General features: G+C 32.0%; 1 protein-coding gene across 2 annotated transcripts in view; it reads right to left on the bottom strand.

The window, feature by feature from the left end:
* Window positions 1-25,787, bottom strand: part of lilli (AF4/FMR2 family member lilliputian) — a 629,406-nt gene that overhangs the window by 212,897 nt on the left and 390,722 nt on the right. For both annotated transcript variants that reach the window (XM_075378353.1, XM_075378355.1), the window contains exon 2: window positions 21,614-21,725. In XM_075378353.1, coding sequence (XP_075234468.1) covers window positions 21,614-21,725 — 112 coding nt within the window. The remainder of the gene's footprint in view (window positions 1-21,613; window positions 21,726-25,787) is intronic.

Below are 25,787 nucleotides of genomic sequence, written 5' to 3'. Positions count from 1 at the left end.
ACTGTTACTACTACCACTAGGACGCGCGCGTGTGCATTATTATATTCAACGAAAGGATCCGAAATATTTTTTTTTAAATCCGATGCATTAATTCTTAACCACCGTAGATATCAGAAAATATAGCAAGAGATATTGTAGATCTGGCAAAAGGAATTACGTTTGAAAGCAGTGCCTATAAGAAGGAACCCTCATTATTAAGCTTCACCAGTATAAAAAAAAATAGGATATAAAACACATTTTTTGGAATAAAAATATTTATTTAAAGATATGCAGCAATATATATACGAGTGCGACAATAAAGTAATGAGACTGATTTTTATTTGCAAGATGTGGCAACCCTGCAGCCTGCGTAGGCACACCGTCTTTGATCTTGGTCTATAAGCTACTTCTAGTTCAAGCGGCACATTGATGAAACTGCTCAGTCGTGAGTTGTGCTGTAATAAGTGAACACGTGTTTGTGTCTCTCGTCACAGAAATGAAACGCAAAATATTGCGCAACGGTATGCCATTTCGTTTGCGTTAAATCGGGTGAAAACGCGACGACAACTTACGGTAAGCTTCAGAAGGCTTTTGGAGAGGAGGTTATGTCAAGAGCTCAAGTTTTTTGGAGGCATAAAATTTTTGGTGAAGGCAGAACGAATGTTGAAGATGAAGACCGCAGTGGACGACCATCAACTTCACGGACAGATGTCAACTTGACCAGGGTTCGTGGAATCGTACGATCTGATCGAAGATTATCCGTGAAAATGATTGCAGAAGAACTCAACATCAATCGAGAAACGGTTCGTCTAATATTTACTGAAGATCTTGGTACGAGAAAGATTTGTGCACAAAAATCTCACACAACAGCGAGAAACACGGAAAAATGTGACAGCCGATCTGTTAGAGCAAACGGAAATCAATCCAGATTTGTTGAGCCGTGTTATCGCTGGTGATGAAGGTTGGTTTTTTCAATACGATCCAGAGACAAAACGCCAAAGTTCACAATGGTGCTCAAAGGGATCACCCAGACCAAAAAAAGCTCGCATGTCAAAGTCGAAAGTGACATGCATGCTTGTGTGCTTCTTCGATTCCAAGGGAATTGTTCATAAAGAGCGGGTGCCTTCTGGATAAACAGTTAACCAATATTTCTACAAAGAAATTTTAGAAAGACTTCGTAAACGAGTTCTTCGTGTCCGTGCCAACATTGCTGATAATTGGATTCTGCATCACGATAATGCGCTACCCAAACTGCTCTGTCACCACAGCAATTTTTAACCTCAAAACAAATTTCAGTACTACCACAGCCACCTTATTCACCAGATATCGCTCCGTGCGATTTTTTTCTATTTCTAAGAGTCAAAATGGCGGTCAAGGGACACCATTTTCAAACAACACAAGATGTCCAAAAAGCTGTGACGAGGGTCTTGGAGGATATTACAGAAGATGAGTTCCAGAAATGTTACCATCAATGGCAGAAGCGCTGGAATAAGTGTGTGCAATCAGAGGGGCACTACTTTGAAGGAGACAACACTAAACATGACTAAAACGGTAAGCAACATTTTTTTTTTTCACGTCAGTCTCATTACTTTATTGTCGCACCTCGTCTATATATATATAAATTGATCAATATAGCTGTGCTAACATAATAAAAACAATTCTGCTATATATGGTGTGTGTGTGTGTGTATATATATATATATATATATATATATATATATATATATATATCATAGTGTACCTAAAATGGCTATACATTTTTGGATTCTAGGCGTCTAAATGAGCAAAATATAACTTATGAGAAAACATCGATTTCGTCTTCGTTTCTATTCTGTCACCATTTAATTTTTATTACTGAAAAATTTATATCTCAAGATCGGTTTGGGAAATTGTAATAATATTTTGTATACACATTTATACCAACGTTACCTAATAATAAAAAATTAAATACGTAAACACGTTTACAAATTTAAAAATGGCGGCCATATCAATTTTTCAATCCTTTTTATCTCATCTCTGTAATCTTATATTTTATTAAATTACATTTTATTGCAAAACGTACATTTAAATTAATATATTTTCGACATTAACACATACGCAAGTTAAAAATTAATATATGTATTTTTTTAAAATGATATATTTTATTTATTAAAATGTATATAAACATTATTTCAAACTATTAATATAATGTTTTACTTACGTAACCATGGAAAGCGACGTTATTCTTTATCAACTTTTGTAAATGTTTTTAATAAATAAAAAAAAAATTAAGCTCAATATTTCTACTAAGTTAACCGCAAAAACTAGATAATATATATATATATATATATATATATATATATATATATATATTTTAAACACATTTTATTCTAGGAATTATAAAAAACATGAAATTATGAATTATAAAACAAATACAATCTTTATCAAATATTTAAATTATTACTTATATAATAATAATATATTTTGAATACAATCCTAACTACATTAAATAATATAATAATAATACAAATAATAATTATATATATATATATATATATACACACAAAACGCGTATGTTTGTTGCAGCCGCTCGCCCACGAATAAAGATATACGTCATGCAATATACCAAGAAAAAAAGAGTAGTGAACAGGTAGCGTGCATTAAATTAAACACACTTAACGATTAAAAAAAAAAAAAAAATATATATATATATATATATATAATAAAATACAATAAATAATGATAAAAAAGGTTACAGAAAAATTTATTTGCTTATTTCTGAATGAATAATAACTGTAGCTAACAAATACTTGCATGACCAAACACGCGCGCGCAGATGCACACATACACATACACACAGTGAGAGAGTGTGTGAGAGTTTAAGGGGAAGAGACCTTTAGCTAAGATTAACAACAATAAATATAAATAAAAACAAAAAATGTAAAACAATAAAAGCAAGGAAAGAATGAAAATACATTGAACGTCAGGGATTTTCCGCTTGTTTAATTTATTAATAAATAAAATATTAAAACATAAATTATCTAAACTATAAATTCTTTCCGTTACTGAAGTAGATAAAATTTTCTACGAATATCTTTTTATATTATACCAATTTATATTAAATATTTTTATAGTATTTATTTGAAAATAAAGAACAAAACATAATGATTAACTAGCTGATCAGGGCTCTGCCCCCGGGAACCCCTGGAACCACGACGCGCTTGTCACGGTTACGGGAATATTAAATATTTTACAGATATTCATTACAGAAAAAAAAAATTAACGTCTTATTTCTGTTCCATGGTGACAGAACCCCTGGAACCACGACGCGCTTGTCACGGTTACGGGAATATTAAAATATTTTAGAGATATTCATTACAGAAAAAAAAAATTAACGTCTTATTTCTGTTCCATGGTGACAGAACCCCTGGAATCACGACGCGCTTGTCACGGTTACGGGAATATTAAAATATTTTAGAGATATTCATTACAGAAAAAAAAAATTAACGTCTTATTTCTGTTCCATGGTGACAGAATTCATAATGGATTAAAAAGTTTTTTTTTTCTTTTTTGATGAATATCTTTAATATTTAAACCTTCCAGGAAATTAGAGCCTCGATCTATGACTTAAAACCTTTCCTAGAATAACAGAAATGTAACCTGAAAATTTGAACGCAATAGGTCGGTTGGTTCTCGCGTGATGCTGTTACAAACAAACTTTCGCACTTATATATTTATTAGATTAATGTAATTTTCAGTATATAAACAACCAAAAAGGATATTCTGTATTTTTTAAATATAAAATACTATAGTAGACTATTTACGATTAAGTTCATAAATACATACACCAATTACAATTTAAAATCTATTAACTTCATTTAGGCACAACTTAAAAGTAAAATTTTCAAGTTAAGAAAAAAAATATTAGCATATTTTTATGTAACCCACCGGGTTGGTCTAGTGGTTAACGCGTCTTCCCAAATCAGATGATTTGGAAGTCGAGAGTTACAGCGTTCAAGTCCTAGTAAAGCCAGATATTTTTTACACGGATTTGAATACTAGATCGTGGATACCGGTTTTCCTTGGTGGTTGGGTTTCAATTAACCACACATCTCAGGAACGGTCGAACTGAGAATGTACAAAACTTACACTTCATTTACACTGATACATATCATCCTCATTCATCCTCTGAAGAATTATCTAAACGGTAGTTACCGGAGGCTAAACAGGAAAAAGAAAAAAAAAGCATATTTTTATGTAATTTTATTTTTTTAAATTATATAATGCTATAATAATAAAACAAATCTACCTTATTCGCATGCCCTCTTAACTGAATAAATCAATAATTTTTTAATAAAAAAAACAAAAACAAATATTTCTTTAAAGAAAAAAGAAAATGTTTTGTCATAAAAGAGTTTAATTAATAAAGAGAACCGTCTTAGGTCAAACTCCGTTTTATACCCACAACGCTTAAAGATTTTTCTATAGACTAGATACTTTGTTAAACAATGTTTTATAGTTACTGTTCTAATAATTGACATTACAGTAAATATGTGAGGCTATTTCGGTTGGTATTTTTATCTTATCTACCTTAGTCATTCAAATTAACCAAACATAACCAACGCTCGCTTCGCTCGCTAACCTCGACTAATTAACAGTAACGTTTTGATTATTTAAATAATAAATAATTACTGAATTTGTTATTTAAATACACAAAACATAACTGTGTTAATAAGTCAAAATTAGCGAGCGAAACGAGCGTAGGTTTAATTTAGTTATAAAAACGGTAATATAATGGGATCTATAAAAGTCTACAAAAAAAATGTGTAAACGTTATGGACATAAAACGGATTTTGATCATCTTTTATGCCAACCGAGAGGTTTTGAAAAATAAATACCTAAAATTTAGCAAAAAAAGCCACATCTAAAAATTGTTATTTGTTTACATTTCTTATTTGCATAGATTCAAATATCTATTACATATATTATATTTATTAAATTAACTAATCAAATCGAAACAAAAAATCAGATGTGGGCCCCACATGGTTCCCTGGTACGGCTATTAAATTACATATATACATTTTTTTTTAATGAAAATTACATAAAATTTTATTTCATTAATAACTTCTGATATTTTTTTCTCTTATTGAATTATTTATTGTAAAAAAAAATTATAATCAGAGGTTAATAATTATTAATAAATCAGTATATTTAAATTTAAAAAAAAAACTTAAAAAAGTAGATTAAGTCTGATTCGAACCGATGTGCCTTCTCCCTTGAAGGAACCAAATATTTTATTAATTAAAATTCTATTTGGCTATAATTCTGGAACCAATGAAAACAAGTACCACTTAAGTTAAATCGTTTAAAAGTTCTCAATGAGGGCATATTACTGCAATTAACAAAAAATTAAAAATGGAAACCGTTTTGGATTTTACGATTTTTTGAACTATTTTGGTTCACTCGATTGTAATCAAAAGGGGAGGTGCAGAACTAGATGTTACAATAGTGCTAAATGCAAAATTTCAACAACCTACGGCCAATCGTTTTTGAGTTATGCGAGATACGCCGAAACTAGTCAAAATGGATTCAGGGATGGTCAAAATTGATATTTATGTTGAAATCTGAAAACCGAAATTTTTCGCGATCACAATACTTCCTTTACTTGGTACTCGGAAGTAAAAACATAAAAAGTTTTGTAAAGATTAAAAGTTCATTTAGAATTTTTTTTTAATCTATTTAAATAAAAAAATAATTGTAGTAACTATTTTTATTTTTGATGAAAATAATATTAAAAAAAAAATTCAACTCTGGATTGAAAATTAAACTAGAAATAATAAATTCCTTTAAGAAGTATTATACATTACATTTCTAGTATTGGAAAATGGATCGGAACTTTAGAAAAGTATTAATTTTGCAATGTTGAAAACGCTGTACATGTAACATGATATTCGAATTTTATATACTTGTAAATTTTTCTTACTATTAGGGATACATATATAAAACCCTTATTTTTCCGCCACCACCAAAAAAAAAAAATACATTGATTTGTTGCTTTACCAGTAGTAACCTTTATTAAAATTATGTAATACGATGTGTTTTTAATGAGACTTGTTTGCTACAGCAGTGATGAAAGATTAACTTGCAGGATTAGATATAATCAACTTTTCAGTGGATTCATCATATGCAACCGTATATTTGGTCAAAAGAAGAAGAAAGCAACAGGAAATCCTTTTTTTAATTTAAATTTAAAAAAAATCGAATCTATTATTTTGAACCATTTCCGGGAGTGCTTCGTATCGGGTTACCCTTTTCTTTTTTTTTTAACCTCCGGGATCACCGTTAGGTATTGCTTCAGAAAATGAGACGAATGATTTGTAGCATGTGTGAAAATGCCATGCCTGATCGGGATTCGAACCCGGGACCTCCGGATGAAAGACCGAGACGCTACCATTCGCGCCACGGAAACCGGCCGTGTCGGGTTAACCTACAACCATTACACGATAATATTACCTGACACAAATACATAATACTGGCGCTTATTAGTTACACTAAACACGAATAGTTTTTTTACGTTCTAAGTATTCAAATATTCGCCTGTTATACAATAGATCGCATAACACAGATAGAAAATTAAAAGGACCGTATTTTGTGATACGGATTCTCATAATTTATCATTCATACGTATCGTAAGTTAGGACATAATTTTTATTTAAAATTAAATCCTTAACTAACCATAATTATCTTCAGTTATATAAAGACGAATGTTTCATTCGATCTACTAAAAATCGATTTTACTAAAAGGTTAACAGATAAATTAATAAGGTGTACCATATTTGTAATAATTATAATAAATAAATTTCATCTTGATAATTTATCTATTTTACATAATATACCAAAAACATTGATCAATTTTTGCCCTGAATTTTTATTTAAAAATTTTCAATTATAAATACGTTAAACAGATTGATCGCCGTGACAGATGACCTACTTTATAAGAGTAAAATGTAAATCGGTTTTCATAATAATAAAAACATTTAAGACTTGTTGATTCTGTTATAAGGTACGTTCTGCAAGTTACTCAACATACTTGCGTAAAAAAAATAAATCTATATTTATTTATGGAAAAAAAATTTTATTTTTTTTTTACGAATTTAAAATGAACTAGTTTCATAAGAATACTTAACTAAAATGGTAAACATAAATGTCTACATTTAAATTTGTTTAAAAATATTTTTTTAAATATGTTTGCATGTATATTTTTAAATTCATATGATCTGACGAAGAAGCGTGGGCGAAAGCGGTCAATATGGAGAAAAATAAAAAAATGACAAGTCTTAAGTAAAAAAAAAAAATGTGTGGGTATACAGTAGAACCTGCTATTAAAGAGCTAGCTTGTAACCAGAACTTAATTGTAACGAGCAAAATTCCAAGATTTGTTAAGTAATATCTCATTAATGATAAATTAACTTGCTTTTAGCGAGGTATCAATGCATCATAACCTTGTTCATTACCAGCATTTTCATTTTTTAAAATACCTAATCCAATAATCTAAATGGAAAAGAAATTCCATTGCTTCATTTACGAAATATTAATTTTATGATTTATACATAAAAAGAGTGACATTTTATGTTAGGCTTGTTCAGGTCAGGTATGAAGGGTAAACAAAAGGTATGTAACAGGATATTGTACATTACTTTCAACAGTCCAAATTCCATTGCGGTATTATTACAAAGGCTGGTAGTAATTTTTATTATTCTGGATTTTCCGTTTGCAAAATTCCAAGAAAGACTGGGGCCAAAAAATGATCCGTCATAAACGCCCAGACAAATTCGTGGAACTCTATAGCATATTTTAAAAGATTTAAAAGTCTGAATATGGGCGTGGTTGAACATCAATTTTATCTGCCTTACCACCACTGGTAAATTCAGTAGTTATAATTTTTAGTTTAAAAATACTGTACTGTATCATAGAATTAGTTAAACAAACAGTACTGTCATTTATTACTTCCTTTTTTTCTAATTCATTGAACGTAACAGTTTTGGTTAAAAGCAAAACATATTAGCTAGCGTCTAAAAATTGTATTACAATTTAATTTTATTTGTTAGTCTACAATACAAACCATATCAATATTTTATTTTAAAATAGCGTTTTATAAATATATATATATATATATATAAGAATTTACAACGAAACAGGAAATCAATGAAACATTTCTCCAACTTAATACGAAATGAAAATAAGTTACTAAAGGTAATAAAAAATAAAACGGTGGCTTAATTTTCTGATTTTTGGTCATATTTATAAAAAAAAATTCTTACGAAGTTCTACACAAAAAAACAGACTTTTCGTTAATCCAATTTGCGTTTTAATATGTTTTGTTTTAATTTGGTTTAATATTATTAATAATAGATACCGAACTTAGAGAAACGACAACGTTTTAACTTACAACATCATAACGAACAACGCTTCCGGACTTGCCCCGCTCAATTTTTTTCTATTTTTAACTGAGCGTAACTCAAGAAGAACGACTCAATCAATTTTCATAAGTACAACTTCAGATATACATCTACAGCATATCTAAATTTCAATGAAATTAATCAAGTAGTTTTGGAGATGTATGAGCAAACAAACTTTTATACATAGGCCTGTAAATATATTTAAATGAACGGTATGCTTTATTCGTATTCCACATACCCCACAACGTAAAGAAAATTCATTTTCACCCCCAAACCATAGTGTGAAATACCGTACTTATCTTTGAAAGATTGGTAAAAATTTCGAGAATTTGATGTTGGGAGCCAAATTTATGGTTACATTGGTTAAAGGTATAATAATGTTGTTTTTTGTTTAATTTGGCGCTAGTTTTCAAACCGGTCAAATTTTTGAATCGTAAAACAACAGATACCGTAGATAAAGAAAGGGTCAACGTTCCAACTAGCACCATCATAACGAACGATTTTAACCTGCCACGCTAAAATCTTTTCGATCTTAAATTGATCGCTAAACAACGATTCAATCAATCTTAAACAAATTTTCATAAGAACAACTTCAGATAGATTACTACAGCATATTTAAATTTCATTGAAATTGATCCAATAATTTTATACATTTTCGAGACACATAATTTTATATATATATATATATATATATATATATATATATATATAAGTATATACGGAAGCGAGACCCTTTTCAAAATCACTCAGAAAAACCGAATTGATAAAATTCTGAAAATAGAGAGGAGAATTGTCAGAAAGTGTATCAATAATAAGACACCAAAAAGAAGGCCAATGGTGGATTATGCCAAACGAGGTGGTTTATCCAGAAATAGAGCCTGTTACTGATACTATGCGGAAAAAAAGAATCTCTTTCTTTGGTCATCTCATAAGGACATCGGAAACAAAACTGTCAAGAAATATCATTGAAAAGCTCTGGTTCCAAAATCTAGAAGTAGGATGGATCAAAGAAATTAGAGAAGATATGAAAGAATTGGGAATTTCCCTGACTGACCTACAGAATAAAACTGGAAAAATTACAAAGCTAAAAGACAAAAACATTAGATTTAAACAAAAGACAGACAAACGACAAAATACAACGAAGAGTGTGTTTACATATGAAGAAAAGAAAGCAAGATCTGAACGGATGTAAGAAATACTGGGCAGCTCGGAAGAGTAAAATAATAACACGCTTTTCTCAGAAAAGATCCAACTAAAATTGACTTAAGTGGTCCCATGTTGGCCGTAAAAGCATAATAATAATATATACGGTTACCCCAGTTTAATTGAACGGTATTTTCGTTTTGCTTATATCTCAAAACGTAAAAAAATTCATTTTCACACCCCACTTCCTCCATGCGAAAGTAATACCGTACTTTTCTTTGAAAAGTCGGTAAAAACATAGGCAAAGGGCTGTATGACTTTACGGGCTTCACCTTAAAACCCTCAACAGAATTTTATTTCAAAGAACCCTTTTTTTTTTACAAAAAAAAATTGTTCCTACCATTTCTTCATGAATACTAAATTACTGTTGGATTTGCAATCTTGAAAAAAAAGTTAAAAAATATTTTAAATACGGGTCCCAATTAGCCGTCATATTTCTTTGAGCAATATTTACTCGAGTAATTATTTATTTTAATAAGTTAGTCCGATTTGAACGTAATATTATATTCTACAAGGTTAAAAATATATATATATTATACGGTCTCGTAGTACCCTCTTATCTATAAGATCGAAATACGGTCTCCGAAAATAAATATTATCGGATCGAAAATTAAACCAAAGCTGAGATGCATAAAGAAAAATATTTCTGACAAATTTTCATTTTTTTTTGTGTCAACGGGTTTTTCAAGATGTAAGGTAAAAGCTTTTTATAAATAATGTAGAATACCCCCAGCCTTAAATTCGATTAAATTCAAAACTTTGGAATTTTAAGCGATTTAATAATACTTTCTTTCATCGTATTAAAGAAAGCTCAATTTTCTACAACCAGTGTAAAAAATCAGAAATTTAAAAATGTCGAAAATTACACTTCCCAAAAATTAATCCCATGGAACGTCCAGTATGTAGAAAATGTTTGCTCTATTTACGAAGATTTTATAGGGAGTCAGATCGAAAACATTAATCAAGATACCAACAAACTACTTACGTGTTCATATATATATATATATACGTTCCGGAAATTTCTATAATTATGTTCTCTGGATTGAATTAGTCATGACATTTGCAAAAACAACGATTATTAAAATTTTGGACGAGCTATGTTAATGCACCAACAATAAAATTATAACTGGCAATAAACAAATAAATGTCATTGATATGTGAAAGAATTATATACAAATAAATTAGTTTTTCGTTACATGACAAAAATTTCTTCGTTAAATAAATAAATAAATATTAAATCCAACCTTTAAAAAACAAATTTTTAAATGCCACTCAAAACTATTTTGAAATACAACAAAACAAAGATTATTTTTTATATATATATATATATATATATATTTTTTTTTTTTTTTTGTTATTTTTAATCTCCCGGGACTACCGTTAGGTATTGCTTCAGTGGATGAGGTGAATGACAATTTTTTTAGAGCATGTGAAAATGATATATGCCTGACTGGGATTCGAACCCGGGGCCGTAATCGAACTAAGTTACCCAATATTGAAATTGTACTACTGAGAAAACAAATGTAAAAACGAGTAACAATGGGTATTTTAGTTTTTATTATTAGAAATGTTATTTAAATAAATTCCAAATCATAAAAATAAAAAATTTAAAAAAAAATTAATAAACAAAATATATTCCACGAGGTTATTCAAAAAAAAAAAGAACTATTTTATTAAAAACAACTTTTCAATTCCTGACGTATACTAATAATACAGTCAAGTATAATTATTTAAGATTAAATTAAATATGCTGGGTTATAAATGTATTCATTTTATTTTTATTATACGAAACGAAAAGACAGCTGACAATTTATTGTCAACAAAAAAATCTATTTACGACTTTTCTCTCACTCACTTACGTCATTAAACATCATAAACATATAACAAATTCATAAAATCATCTATATATACAAAAATCTTTGTTTGTTTGTCCCGTATGCGTCCTATACCATTTATCAGATTGCGATGAAAGTTTGGCGAGTCGTCATGCGCAAACCCGCGAAGGTTTCAGAGTTAGTTTGGACCCGCTAGGTGACGCTGGAATCGAGATATTTACAAAAATTTTATTTATGGTCCGATTTTGCTCATATTTAGAATATATATATTAGTTACATGAAAAGAAATATATTTGCAAGAACTATACCCCGCAAGGTGACGCCGGTGTCGAGATATTTACGAAACAAACAGACTTCTTATATATACTTATTATTATATATTCTTATATATTACAAACAGACTTCCTTCTTATATATATATATATATATATGCGAGACAAACTCGCATTCACATTTATAATATTAGTAAGAATATATATATATTCTTACTAATATTATTGAATGAATGCGAGTTTGTCTGTTACGCTTTCACGCAGAAACTACTCAACCGATCATCATGAAATTTCGTACACATATTCTCAAAGGTATTGCGAAAGACATAGGACACTTTTTAGTAACAAAAAAAAAAAAACAATATTTTTTCGGGTGGGTAAAAAACTTTATATTGGTAGGTATGATCTACGACAAAATATCTGACCAAATTCAACGCCATCTGGCGTTCCAGTAAGTAAATGAAATAAAGTGCCAATCCAACACTGTAATACCGACGGTCAAGTCACTATTCAATTGAGTATAATGCTTCTGCTCTTTCGAATCCTTCTATATTTATTGTTATTTTTCTGTCACTTCTAAGCAATACTAAACCTTTTCCAGTTTTTGAGGCTAGGTGCCTGTTCATTGTTTTACTTCTAACGTTATTTTCAGTTTTTACTCTGTTTTTTTTTTTCTTTCTAAAATGCCTCGGAAGCGCAAATCTAACCTGTCCAGGGATTTATCACGGGCCCGGGCGGCAAAAGGTGCTCGAACTCAAGAATCTTCCGCTCACGCAGAACTAAGACAACAACAAGCGAGGCGACAATGTGCTTTGAGGCTGGTGAAACAACTTCTCAGAGACAAGAAAGGTTAGATAAGCAAACTGAACGCCAAGCTGCCTTAAGAGCAGCTGAAACGCCAATTCAAACACAATTCGTTTAAAAAGACAAGCTGAACTGCAGGCAGCTGTAAGAGTGAGAAAAACTCCAGAACAATCGCAGGCGAGAAGAATCGTTCATGCAGAAATGCAAATCGCGCGCCGTCGAAATTTCATGCGTAACAATTGGTTTGTATTTAATAATTCTGGATTTCAATATGATCCTTCACTTGAATACCATAAGCGTTCTTTAATTGGTATTGGCTCAATGAATAGAAAATGTCAGCATTCCGATGCTTTGAAATGGAAATATGAAACTGCTGGAATGTGCTGTTCCAGCGGTAAAGTTTCGCTTCCTTTACTCGGTGAGCCTTTGAAAACTCTATACTTAAGTGTTACAGATGAGTCGAAGCAATTTTTAAACAAAATCAGAAAGTATAACTCTTGCTTCCGAATGACATCTTTTGGAGTAGATAAAGTGATAAGAATGCCCGGATTTTCACCAATTTTTGCTGTACAAGGACACATATATCATCAAATTGGATCACTTTTTTCAGCAGATAATAAACAGCGTAAATTTTTTCTGGTGTATTTTATGGGTGATGTAGAAAATGAAGTAAACCGTCGTTGTCAGTATATTGAAGGAATCGAAGACATACAGTATTGAAAATTCAACGAATGTTACACAGCCACAATTTGTTGGTAAATACCTTTAAACGTTTATAGAAAACTGGCCTCCAGTTAATTACATAGTGGTCATCCATAGTGATCGGACTCCACGTGGCGAACGTGAGAAGGGTTATAATGCGCCGATGATCAATGAAGTTGCTGTTTTGGTTACTGGTGACCCATGCTCTCCACGAGACATAGTGTTACGGGCACATGATAATACGCTGAAACGCATAGCCGGTACTCATAAATTTTATGATGCTTTGAAGTACCCGTTAATTTTCAGTAAAGGTGAGCCAGGATATCATTTCAATATTCCAGTCATTAATCCAACAACAAGACAGCCAGTTCCCAATAAAAAGGTTTCCTGCATGGATTTTTATGCGTATCACATGATGCTTTGAGAGCACGACTTCTATGTCCTTTCGCGGACAAGGAAACTCTTTGATCAATTCTTGGTAGATATGTATATTAAAGTAGAGAGCGAACGCCTTCGTTACATTTCTATAAACCAGACGAAATTACGAGCTGAAAATTACATTCATCTACACGATGCGATTAGCGCAGATGGTAATATTAGACCTAACGACATAGGCAAGATGGCTATTCTGCCTTCTACTTTTGTGAACAGTCCCCGTTATCTGCATGAATACACTGAAGACGCTTTCACTTATGTACGAACTTACGGCAGGCCTGATCTATTTGTAACTTTTACCTGTAATCCTTCGTGGAAGGATGTAACTATAGAGCTATGCCCGGGCAAAAAGCCACTGATCGACTTGACATAGTTGCTCGCGTATTTCGTTTAAAGGTTCACCGCCAGCGAAACCGCGGGTAAAAGCTAGTACATATATATATATTATATAAAAGGCAATGTTCGTATGTGTATGTCCGGTATAGATTAAACAACTACTAGACTGATTTAAGCGAGGGTTTTTGCAAAATGGTCCGCGTTGTCCGGAGAAGGTTTAAAGCTACTGAAATCCTCGATTAGTTTGAATTAAATCCAGTCAGGTGTTGACAATTGGATTTATTTACATTCTGACTTTTTTATAAAGTAAAAGGTTAAATTTTCTGAACTTCCGTATTATTCAGTTTTTTAAATTTTTTATCAATCTTTCGATTGTGTTCACGTAATATATATATATACACACACACACTCAAATCTAGCAACAACAAAACATTGCCGAGTCTGCTAGTTTATCATAAATTAAAGATTAAGCAACAACAACGATAATTTCGACTATTTTTCTACAGTTAATCACGTCAGTTTATAAATTGACTTGTCTTTATCTTAAATTTATATTTATTATTTAATAAAACTATACAAAGTGAGTGATAAGGAAAGAGAGACAAAGATTAGAATATATAAAAAAGATAATTGAGGATGCAGGATGTAGTTCACATATTGAGGTTAACAGATTAGCATACAACACAAATGAATCGGGAATATCAACGAAACAACCAATGACTGATAATTCAGGAAAACAAAAAAATAAAACTACTAATTAACACGTAAAGATAAAACAATCATGACAAATACTTAAGTAAAATTGACAGTTATTTTTTCAAGTAATGATATGAGAATATTTTAAATACTGTCGATTTCTGAAGTTTTTCTTAAAATTTTACATTACATTTCTAACTATTTTTTAAAACTTTTTATAAAGTTTTTATTGTTATTATTGAACTATTATTTATTGTAATTTTTATTTTTACAATCAGAGGTTGATAATTATTAATAAATAAATATATTTAAATTAAAAAAAAAAAAGAAAATGAAATCGGATTCAAACCGATGTGCCTTCTTTCCCTTGTAAGAACCAAATATTTCATTAATTAAAATTTTATTGGGCTATAACTCTGGAACCAATGAAAATAAGTACCACTTATGATATATCGATGAAAAGTTCTCAATGGGGCTCTTATTAACTGCAGTTAAGAAAAAGTCCAAAATACAATTTTGTTTTGGATTTCGGGCTTTTTGGACACTTTTGGTCCAGTCGATTGTAATCATAAGGGGAGGTATACCACTAAATGTTTATAGTTCCAAATCCAAAATTTCAACATCCTAGGACTAATCGTTTTTGAGTTATGCAAGATATATATATATATATATATACACATACGTACAAACGTCACGCCGAAACTAGTCAAAATGAATTCAGGGATGGTCAAAATGGATATTTCCGTTGAAATCTGAAAACCGATACTTTTCGGGATCACAATACTCTTTTACTTCGTACAAGGATGTAATAAAAAAAATACTAGCAAAAAAAAAAAAAGGACAGTTTCAACCTCCTCTTGACGTGTGGGTCATCCAGTATTAATATTTTATTTCAGTTTTATACTCTTACTGTATTTTGTTGTCTTTATCAATCTATAAGCAAAAAAAAAAAATTACCACTAATTATTTTTTTCTTAACCTCGTCCATTTCCGGTTTTATAAAAACACAATTTCTCTCTCACTATCTCTCTCTCTAACACACACACACACACACACACACACACACACACACACACACACACACACACACACACACACACACACACACACAGAGAGAGAGAGAGAGAGAGAGAGAGAGAGAGAGAGAGAGAGAGAGAGAGAGAGAGAGAGAGAGAGAGAGAGAGAGAGAGAGAGAGAGAGAGAGAGAGAGAGAGAGAGAGAGAGAGAGAGAGAGAGGGGGAGACTGAGAAAGAAACGTAATTTTTAACATAAAAGTGAAAAAGAATTATATAACTTGCGAATGAATAGATATTTGTAAATAGGAAAAAATATTGTTAAATAGATATTTCGCATCAGTACAAGGGATTTACAGTAAATTTACAAAGAATATATAGAATACACGTGCCAGATTTTAAAAGCAGCATTCCACAATAGAAGATATGTCGATATAATGAAGCTATGTTAAAACAATTCAGTTAATACATCATTATTTTTTTATTTTTTTTGAAGTTGACAAAAAAGCCAGGCCAACTAAAAAGGAGGCCACACAAATATCACTTTTTTCTAGCTTCTTTTCTCTTTTTCCATTTTTTCTCATTTCATCGATATGGCTTTGTTGTTACTTATCTGTCCATTTTCTTCCCGTCTTCTTTTTTTTGCCACATGAACTTTAATATTGTAAATTATTCTTCGAAAGTTATCTCTTGTCGCACAACATTCCTCTTCTTTCAACCTTATACACTGAAGGTTCTTTCCATCTATTTTAGATAATTTGATTTCCTTTCCAAGTTCAACAGCTTGTCAAAGATCTATTTATTTAAATATTTTTTGTTACATCCTGATCATATGCCCCAAGAAATTTAAACTTCTTTTCCTTGTCGCTGTTTCTAGAACTTCCAAGATTTTGGTAGGTCTCCTTGCTAGATTTCAGTCTTTATCCCTCCTCTGTTGATGGTCGACAGCCTAATTCTTAGGGGGGGGGGGGGGAAGAACTCAGGCCACCCTGGAACTTAGAAGTCAAGGGGAAAATTGGCCACTCACAAGCGGCGAGAGCCGCAATGTCGGGCCGTATGGAAGTTCCTTGATGCGGTTGCTTCGTTCAACCGACATCAGTAATTTACCTACGGGAAAAGACTCCTATCGCGCTGATGTAGAAAGCTAACCGAGAGATATGGCTGGCTACCAGCCAGATTAAGGCTCCAAGCGCTTTAATAATGGACAGGTACTTGATGGCATTCAGGGGCCTAGGCGTGGCAGCAAACTGCTGCCTTTGACGAGATAAATTTAATTATTGATAATCATATATGTTTTAGTAGTTGACGGGATGCGCCTACCCATTTTTGTGATATATGACAAGTGGGCGGTGGGACACGCAAGCGACTGGTGTATGGTACCACACTTTTAGGTTAGTTCTACGAGCTATTTAGGACACTTGTCGCTAAACTGTTTCGAGGCTCAGTAGCCGTTTGTGGCACAGACATTTGGTCTTGTGCTTTACGGCGACCGAATGGGGTGGTGGCGGGAGAAATGTAAAGCAAATAAATCCCTCCTCTGTTACCTCTTGACCATGGATTTTCCTTAGTACGCTTTTTTAGGTTTTGAATAATTTTTCAAGATCGATTAAGTGTAATAGTTCAGTGCCATAATAAGATTACTGGTCTTACTACAATTGTATAATGCCTTAATTTTGCGATCTTGGAGTGCTTATTAGTATTGCCGATGTCTTTGGTGGTATATCTTCTCCAATTTTCATATTTTATTTTCAAACGATGTTTTATTTATTCCTGTTCTGTTATAATCTCTTTCTAGACACTTATAGTGGTTGGTGACATTTTATCTTTCCGTATTTATATTCCTTTTCTGTGAATGAAATATTAAGTTTTAATTTTTTTTTTTCAAATAATAGTGATATATAATAAAAAAATTAACCCCTTTTTAAATAAAAATTCTCAATTAACGTTTTAAGTTATTAATTTAAAACAAGAAAAAAAAAATTTTTTACAAATTTATTTTGCTTTTATCCGGCATAAAAATAAAGAAAGAAAAAAATCCGGCATAAAATATAGTAGTTTTTTCAATTATTTCAAATTAAAAAAATTTAAAAACTAAATTAAATTGAAAAAGGTTACAAAAAGGGGGGTGGGTAAATAAAACCTTGATTGTTTACTGCTATTATGAAAAGTTTCATTAAACTTCAAACTTATTGGCATAAACATAGCGAGACAAGTAGCTTATAAAATCCAAGAGCAAAAAACTCAATGGATGTTAGAAGAGAATTTAAAACATATTTATAAAATTAAAACTCTATGGTGTATATATATAAAACTTATTTATTACTGTTCTATCTTACAATTTTTGTTTAAAAAAAAATCGCTGAAGAACAATTATGAGACAAATATAACTATAATTATAGAGAAGAAAAAAAAATCCAAATAAAAATAGATAGCTTAAGATAAACAAAACGACACATTATTATATAAACGGAGCTAGACGGGAATTGAAAGAGAGAGGGCCACCATAACAAACCTGAGCGAATGCACGTCTCGTTTTAGTTTTAGGATTACTACACTTTTATTATTATAGCGACCCACTTTCAACCGTATTTCCACCGCTAATCATATATATATATATATATATCTGTAGTATTTTCTATTATATTACTGGACCGTATTGCAATACAGTACATATTTACATACTGATGTATATAAATTCGGTTCATATTGAAGCGAATCAAACGATGTGATCAAAATTACACTATGTATGCACGACTAAAAATATATTGACTATTGTATATATTTTAATATTAATTTACAAAATAAAACTGTACCGTACAGTAAACTAGATTTAAAAAATGAGCAAATATAAAACATAAATATATCATCGAATGAAATTTTCACGTGCTATATACGTACGTAATACAAAAAAAAATAATAATAATAATTTATCTTTAATTACTATTAAATACATTTATTTTTTAAGTTCCAAAAAAATGACTGTTACTGTGCAAAGAAAACATAGTTTATTTTGCGTACATAATTTCGAAATGGTAGATCCATGTTATATCTGCATCGCACCACACGTCGACTGTAATGTTTCTTCGTTGAGAGATCATACGGGCTGATAAAAACCCCTTTACCGTTGCTTGCAATTGGAAGATTAACAACACGATATGATATTATAACACACTAACGTGTATACGCCTTAATTTACTAATACCGGTTTTAAGTATCTGATATAAACGAATAAATTGATATATAAATATATCAGATTAAAAAAATCAGTTTATTAAAGGTAGTACCGATGTACTACTTACAACGAGTTGTTTTAACATACCGTTTAGTACATACATTGACCGCTACGTACACAAATCAACTTTCAACAGTTCTTTTTCTTCTGTAATAATTTATTTAACAATGGCGACACTCTGTATGTCCTGAAAAAGAACACCGATTAATTATTCAGAACTTACGGGGAAACAGGACAGCACAATTTGAAATTCATTCCGAACTACAAAACGCTCTATCACAATGCGATGCACGAACAAGAAGAATCCTTTCGCGTTACCGGATATTTTCCTGGCATTATTTATTGATAATCAACGCTTAATAATCAAAGAATTGGAAATAAAATTCAATATTTCACACTGCAAAAATATACACGTAGGATAATATTCAAAATAATTTACGATACTGAAAAGAAAACAGCGGGTATTTTACTCACCAAAACATCGTACGGATGCATAACTCACTTTCAAATCTTAAACAAGAAATTAGTTCTTGGAGTGAATATAATTAATAGGAATGAAAAATAGCGAATATTACATCACTAAAAATAGACAAAATGCCAATTTATCGAACCGTCATTAGGATCTGTGAGCACGGTTAGTGTGACCTTCAATTTACTAACACCAGTTGGAATCATTCCCCTTTCACTACGTTCTGAAATCCTTTCTTTCTTTTTTCCTGTTTAGCCTCCGGAAATTACCGTTCAGATAATACTTCAGAGGATGATATGTGTGAGTATAAATGAAGAGTAGTCTTGTACAGTCTCAGATCGACCATTGCTGAGATGTGTGGTTAATTGAAACTCAACCACCAAGAAACACCGGTATTCACGATCTAGTATTCAAATCCGTATAAAAAGAAAAACTGCCTTTACTAGGATTTGAACCTAAGAAATTTTGACTTCGAAATCAGCTGATTTTCGATAATTTTTTAACCACTAAACCAACCTCCGGTGGGTAATTCTGAAATCCAATAAAACGGAACGGAACTCAAGAATAGCGGGAGAATTTGTACCTCTCTACTAATGGCAATCCTGGACGAAGGTCCCTCGCTGCTGTGTCTTTCATTTATCGGGCGGGTAATTTATTTATGGACGGAATTATTTGCTACGTTCCGATCCTTTAGATCGGATAGAAATTGTTGACCGGGGTTGGTCTTTGTCAGATTAGCCGTAATGAACTTGTTTCTCCCGGCGTGATTCCGTCCGTCCCATGAAGTCCCTTCGGTGCTACAGCCTTCCGGCCTAACAGAAATGCGCCTTTCTGGGTACCCTAGTGTTAGGAGGATGCAATGCGTTTCGCTTACGAAGGGAGTATCCAATAAAGTCAAGCTGCGTTCCGATGATCGTAGAAATGAAGTTTAACAACCCTGTAAAATTTTTGCATACATTTTATTCTTGTGGAAGGCGCAAATAAACAATTTTTTTTTTTTTTTAAATACGTAAAAGAATAAATAAACCATCGTTTGCTATTCATTCGTTAATATATATATGTTTTATTATTGAAATAATTATTCTTATAAGGATAAACTTTTGAAAATTTGAAAGAATTATCCGATTTCTCATAATAAAATTTTTTATTTTGTAATTTACTAGTTTGTAATTGACTGGTTTGAGTAAGGTATTAAGTACAGATTTCAAGAATAAATAATAAAATGTCAATACAGATAGTATTTTTTGTTATTAATAGATAATAACTAAATAAAATGTCCGCTAAAAATGTCCTTACAAGGTATTTTTGTACAGATCTGGCAAAAAACTATCCAAATTTGGCAAAATCTGTCCCTTGCTTTTCGCCATCTTCTGATTGCTAATGAAAACAAATAAACCGCTTCCATATTCCTTCCACCGATTAAACTAGAAAAGGGAACGAACAAGGAACGTTCCATATACACGCAGAGTAAAAAAAAAAAAAAACTACTTTCCACCAGCACGCCAGGGTCCGCACTGCGGAAGCGACAGTGCTCTCCTTCGCAGCCTCGCGTGCAGCTTCCTATGTGTGCATTCGTACAACAACCAAACACCAAGCCGCTGGAACTGTGAGACACACAGTTCCATACAAGCTTCCTATGTGTGCATTCGTACAACAACCAAACACCAAGCCGCTGGAACTGTGAGACGCACAGTTCTATACAATTTTTTTTGTATCCTTTTCATAAACTGGGGGATGGCTACTGACATTAGGTTTAAAGATTATATATTGCACAAGTATAAAAAAAAAACGAACTCATTATATAAAATGTGATCGATAATATCTAGTGGAAATAGCGGGTGCTGTAGTTCCACAGTGCTTATATACGAGCCGCCACTACCTGTTTTGTTTTTATTTATTTTTATATACAAAACTATACTAAAACAAAAAATGCGTTACATTTCTATTGCAGGAAACATGCATTGCAACATAACATTTTTTTGTAAAAAAAAAAAATATTTATTTATATTTTGAATAAAATAACAACTAATCCTAGGATACTGGTAGTAATTACAGATAATTATCACGTAACAGATTTGATATAAAATTTTATATGATGATGTGAGTTAATACCTGTAAATATGATTTGAAAATTTTATTTTCAGCTTGAACTACTATTTTTTTTAAATTATGTAAAAAAAATAAATAAATAAAATCTTACCTTAAAAATTGGTGCAAATAAAGGGGCATCGCTGTTTCTGTCTTGGGAACCCACCTGGGCTCGTTGAGCCCTTGCCTGGCGTTCCCTCTCTCTCAATCTGTCCCTTTCCACACTGCAAAACACAAAACAAAATTCAGTATCTAGTTTTAAAAAAAAAACACAATGTATAAACTATACTAAACCATCTTAACAACAATATAACAGTATAAATGTCAGGGTTAAATGAAAAAATCTACGAATATCATATACTAAATGAAAAGTTAGATGTCTTATTACTATTCGTAAAAAACAAAAACTACAAGGAAAGTGAAACGGAAAATTCCTTTCAATTTTCATTAAACCCAGCCAATCGAGACAATTTATAATAACCGAGTTTGGGCTCGAATCTCGGCCAAGCATAACATTTTTTTCTCATACACAATAAAATCAAATCCATCATAAATTGTAATCAATTGGAAATTAGTTATTAATAAATCGAATGTCACTGATCAAAACTCCTGTACCAAATACTTTATATTTGGTAAAGTATGTTTACCAAATACAGGTTTATCATAAAAGAATGGTGCGGTTTCAATAATTCATAGGAAGATTGTAGGGAAATTTCTAGATGTTATATTGGTATCCCTGAAAGCCTCCAACCCAAATGTTTTTTTATCAGCAGCTGTAACCACAACGTCAGTTCTTGTATTGTTCTTGCGGTGAGTTTAGTGAGTTACTATGTTCTCGGATAAAGCAAAAGCAAAGTGTGTTTTATTGATGGCTGAATTAAAATCCGTAATTTTAGTTCAACGTGCGTTTCGATGTGAATTCGGAAGAGATCCAACGCACAAAAATAACATAACACGTTGGTTCAAACGATTCAAAGAAACAGGATCGGTTAAGAAACAGAAATCAACCGGCAGACCAAGTGCACCAGACGAAACGGTTGAACTAATTAGACAATCGGCAATCAGAAGTCCAGGGAAGTCCATCCCCCGTCGAAGCGTCGAATTAGGTATTCCGAAATCAACAGTTCACAAAGTTTTACATAAAAAACAAATTACACGCTTATAAAATTCAGATACTGCAGGAATTGAAGCCCGATGATGGTATAAAACGTTACAATTTCGCTGTTGAAATGTCGGACAGAATAAGTGAAAACGAATCATTTTTAGACGATATAATTTTTACAGACGAAGCTACATTCCACGTGAATGGATGTGTTAACAGACACAATTCACGAAAATGGGGCTCTGAAAACCCACACGCAATTATTGAGAAACAACGCGATTCGCCTAAAGTTAATGTATGGTGTGGTGTGATTAAAAATCGTGTTATAGGGCCTTTCTTCTTTGCTGAAAAAACAATTAATGTAGTTGTGTATCTTGACATGTTAACCGATTATTGCTTTCCTCAGCCGGATGAACTCGAAAACATTCATCGACTTCATTTCCAACAACAAGACGGTGCTCCCCCGCACTTCAATGCATTGGTCACGGACGCTTTGAACGAAAAATTTGGAGATCGATGGATAGGCCGACAAGGACCCATACTTTGGCCTCCAAGGAGTCCAGACCTGACACCTTGAGATTTTTTCTCGTGGGGGTACATCAAAAGCGTTGTTTATACACAAAAAATTCGCGACCTAAACTGCTTAAACAGGATTAATGAAGCAATGACAACCATTAACGAAGAAATGTTAACTAATGTTTGGAGAGAAGTTGAGTATCGTTTGGACATTTGTTGAGGACTAAGGGCACACACATATTGAAATTTATTAATTATGTAAAAAAATGTTTGAGGCGACAAATTTACAAAATAAAAACCATAAACTGTAAGTAATTGTGTTTCAATTTAAACCATGTTCAAAACCGCACCATTCTTTTATGATAACCCAGTATAAAGTAGCCGCTACGTAACGCGAGCTTGATCAGCCTGTACGTCACTAATATAATATTGTTCTCTGAAACATTGGCACACCATGATTAAGTCATCTCTTAGTAGAACAAACATTATCCGTCTTCGTTGGGCAGTAATTGTTGCCACTTGTCGACGACTTATACCTATGCAATTTTCAATATAAAAAAAAATTAGTTCATTTAAATTTTAGTTTAATTCTACGTATCTATCGTTACCCACAGGTCCCATTAAATTTATCAACATACCGATCCTTCGGTCTGTATTGAGTAATCTATAATTTACGAAATTCAACACTTGATGGCGTTGCTATATTATTTTCTCAAAGCGTATAGATCGATGTACGCAAAGATATCGATTTTGTTCTTCCGACATTCACGATTTATTAGTGTTTTTAAATACCACTACATAGCACAGTTGAAAAACGCTTGACATTTTTAGCACATCCCAGTCCAAAATGCTTTACCCTCCGGGTTGATCTAGTGGTGAACGCGTCTTCCCAAATCAGCTGATTTGAAAGTCGAGAGTTCCAGGGGTTCAAATCCTAGTAAAGTCAGTTATTTTTACACGGATTTGAATACTAGGTCATGGATACCTGTGTTCTTTGGTGGTTGGGTTTCAATTAATCATAAATCTCAGAAATGGTCGAAATGAGACTGTACAAGACTACACTTCATTTACATTCATACATATCATCCTCTGAAGTATATCTGAAACGTAATTACCGGAGGCTTAACAGGAGAAAGAAAAAAAAAATTCCAAAATGCTTGACAACGAAGGGATTAATTACAACTTAAAACGTTTAATCCTGTCTTACTAAAATTAAATGGCATTAATTTCTCAACTGTAATAGAAAAACTAGATGTAATACGGTCTTTTTTCTCAAACTAGTCTTGCCATCATTTAAGATAAACCATACGTAAAGGTAGACGGAAATGTTAAGACCGCTGATCTGAGCATGGGTAATGTACTTATTAATCCTATGAAGACCACTTGATTTTTCGTTAGGATTCAGTTTTGTGCTAAAAAGACCAACTTACGATTTTTTGTCAATCGCATTTTACGCCAGAAAGACCGATTTAGGGAAATTTCGTCATTGTCAAAATGATGTTTGTATATGGTAACCATGGCAGTCCGCTTGATAGAAGTTTGTTGTTTAAAGTCACTATGAAATCCGATTTCATAATTATTATTATGAACGTAAAACGATAAAACGTACATAACGTTAGTATGTTATTGTTTTGCGCGTTAGCAGTGAAATCGTAGTTGGTTCAGAGTAACAAGGAATGCTTTATTACAATACTAAATTTATTGTTGTGTTGTATAGTACGTACACAAATGAGACGAAAACACTGTACGTTTATCATTGTTTTTAGTTGTTTGTAACATTATACTTATTCCATGTTAGTGTTTTGTTTTGTTCTTCCGGTAATATTTCAATCTTTTTCCTGTTTAGCCTCCGGTAAACTACCATTTAGATAATTCTTCAGAGGATGATATGTATGAGTGTGAATGAAGTGTAGTCTTGTACATTCTCAGTTCGACCATATCTTAGATGTGTGGTTAATTGAAACCCAACCACCAAAGAACACCGGTATCCACGATCTAGTATTCAAGTCCGTGTAAAAATAGCTGGCTTTACTAGGACTTGAACGCTGGAACTCTCGACTTCCAAATCTGCTGATTTGGGAAGACGCGTTCAGCACTAGACCAACCCGGTGGGTCAACCGGTAATATTTAATAGCTAGTTACTGTAATATGCAAAATTAGCTGTGTATTTCAAACGAGTGAAATTTATCGACTTGGCAATGTCAATCCGATAGTGATTTGTGTACCAACAGTTAGTTGAGATAGTGTTTGTTGTGTAACAAACTTAATTTTACACTTTGACTAAAATTTATCAATTTCTTGCCAAAAATCATGATTCCCATAGTAAACTGTTTCTTGATTTTGAGTTAGATGACTTTTAATTAAACTTATTATTTTTTGGGGGTTTTTTTTTACATCCTCGTAAAAAAGTAAAGGAAATATTTGACCGCGAAATATTTCGGTTTTCAGATTTCAACAGAAATATCCATTTTGACGAGTTTCGGCGTGACGTCTGTACGTAAGTATGTTTCTCGCATAACTCAAAAACGATTAGCCGTAGGATGTTGAAATTTTGGATTTAGGACTGTTGTAAAATCTAGTTGTGCACCTCCCCTTTTGATTGCAATCGACTGGACCAAAAGTGTCCTAAAAAAAAGCCCAAACAAATTTGGATTTTGGACGTTTTCTT

Source organism: Lycorma delicatula, chromosome 11 (assembly GCF_047948215.1).
Source record: "Lycorma delicatula isolate Av1 chromosome 11, ASM4794821v1, whole genome shotgun sequence".
NCBI classification, from domain to species: domain Eukaryota; kingdom Metazoa; phylum Arthropoda; class Insecta; order Hemiptera; family Fulgoridae; genus Lycorma; species Lycorma delicatula.
The sequence above is the reverse complement of the archived record's forward strand: the minus strand, read 5'-3'. Positions and strand labels throughout refer to the sequence as shown.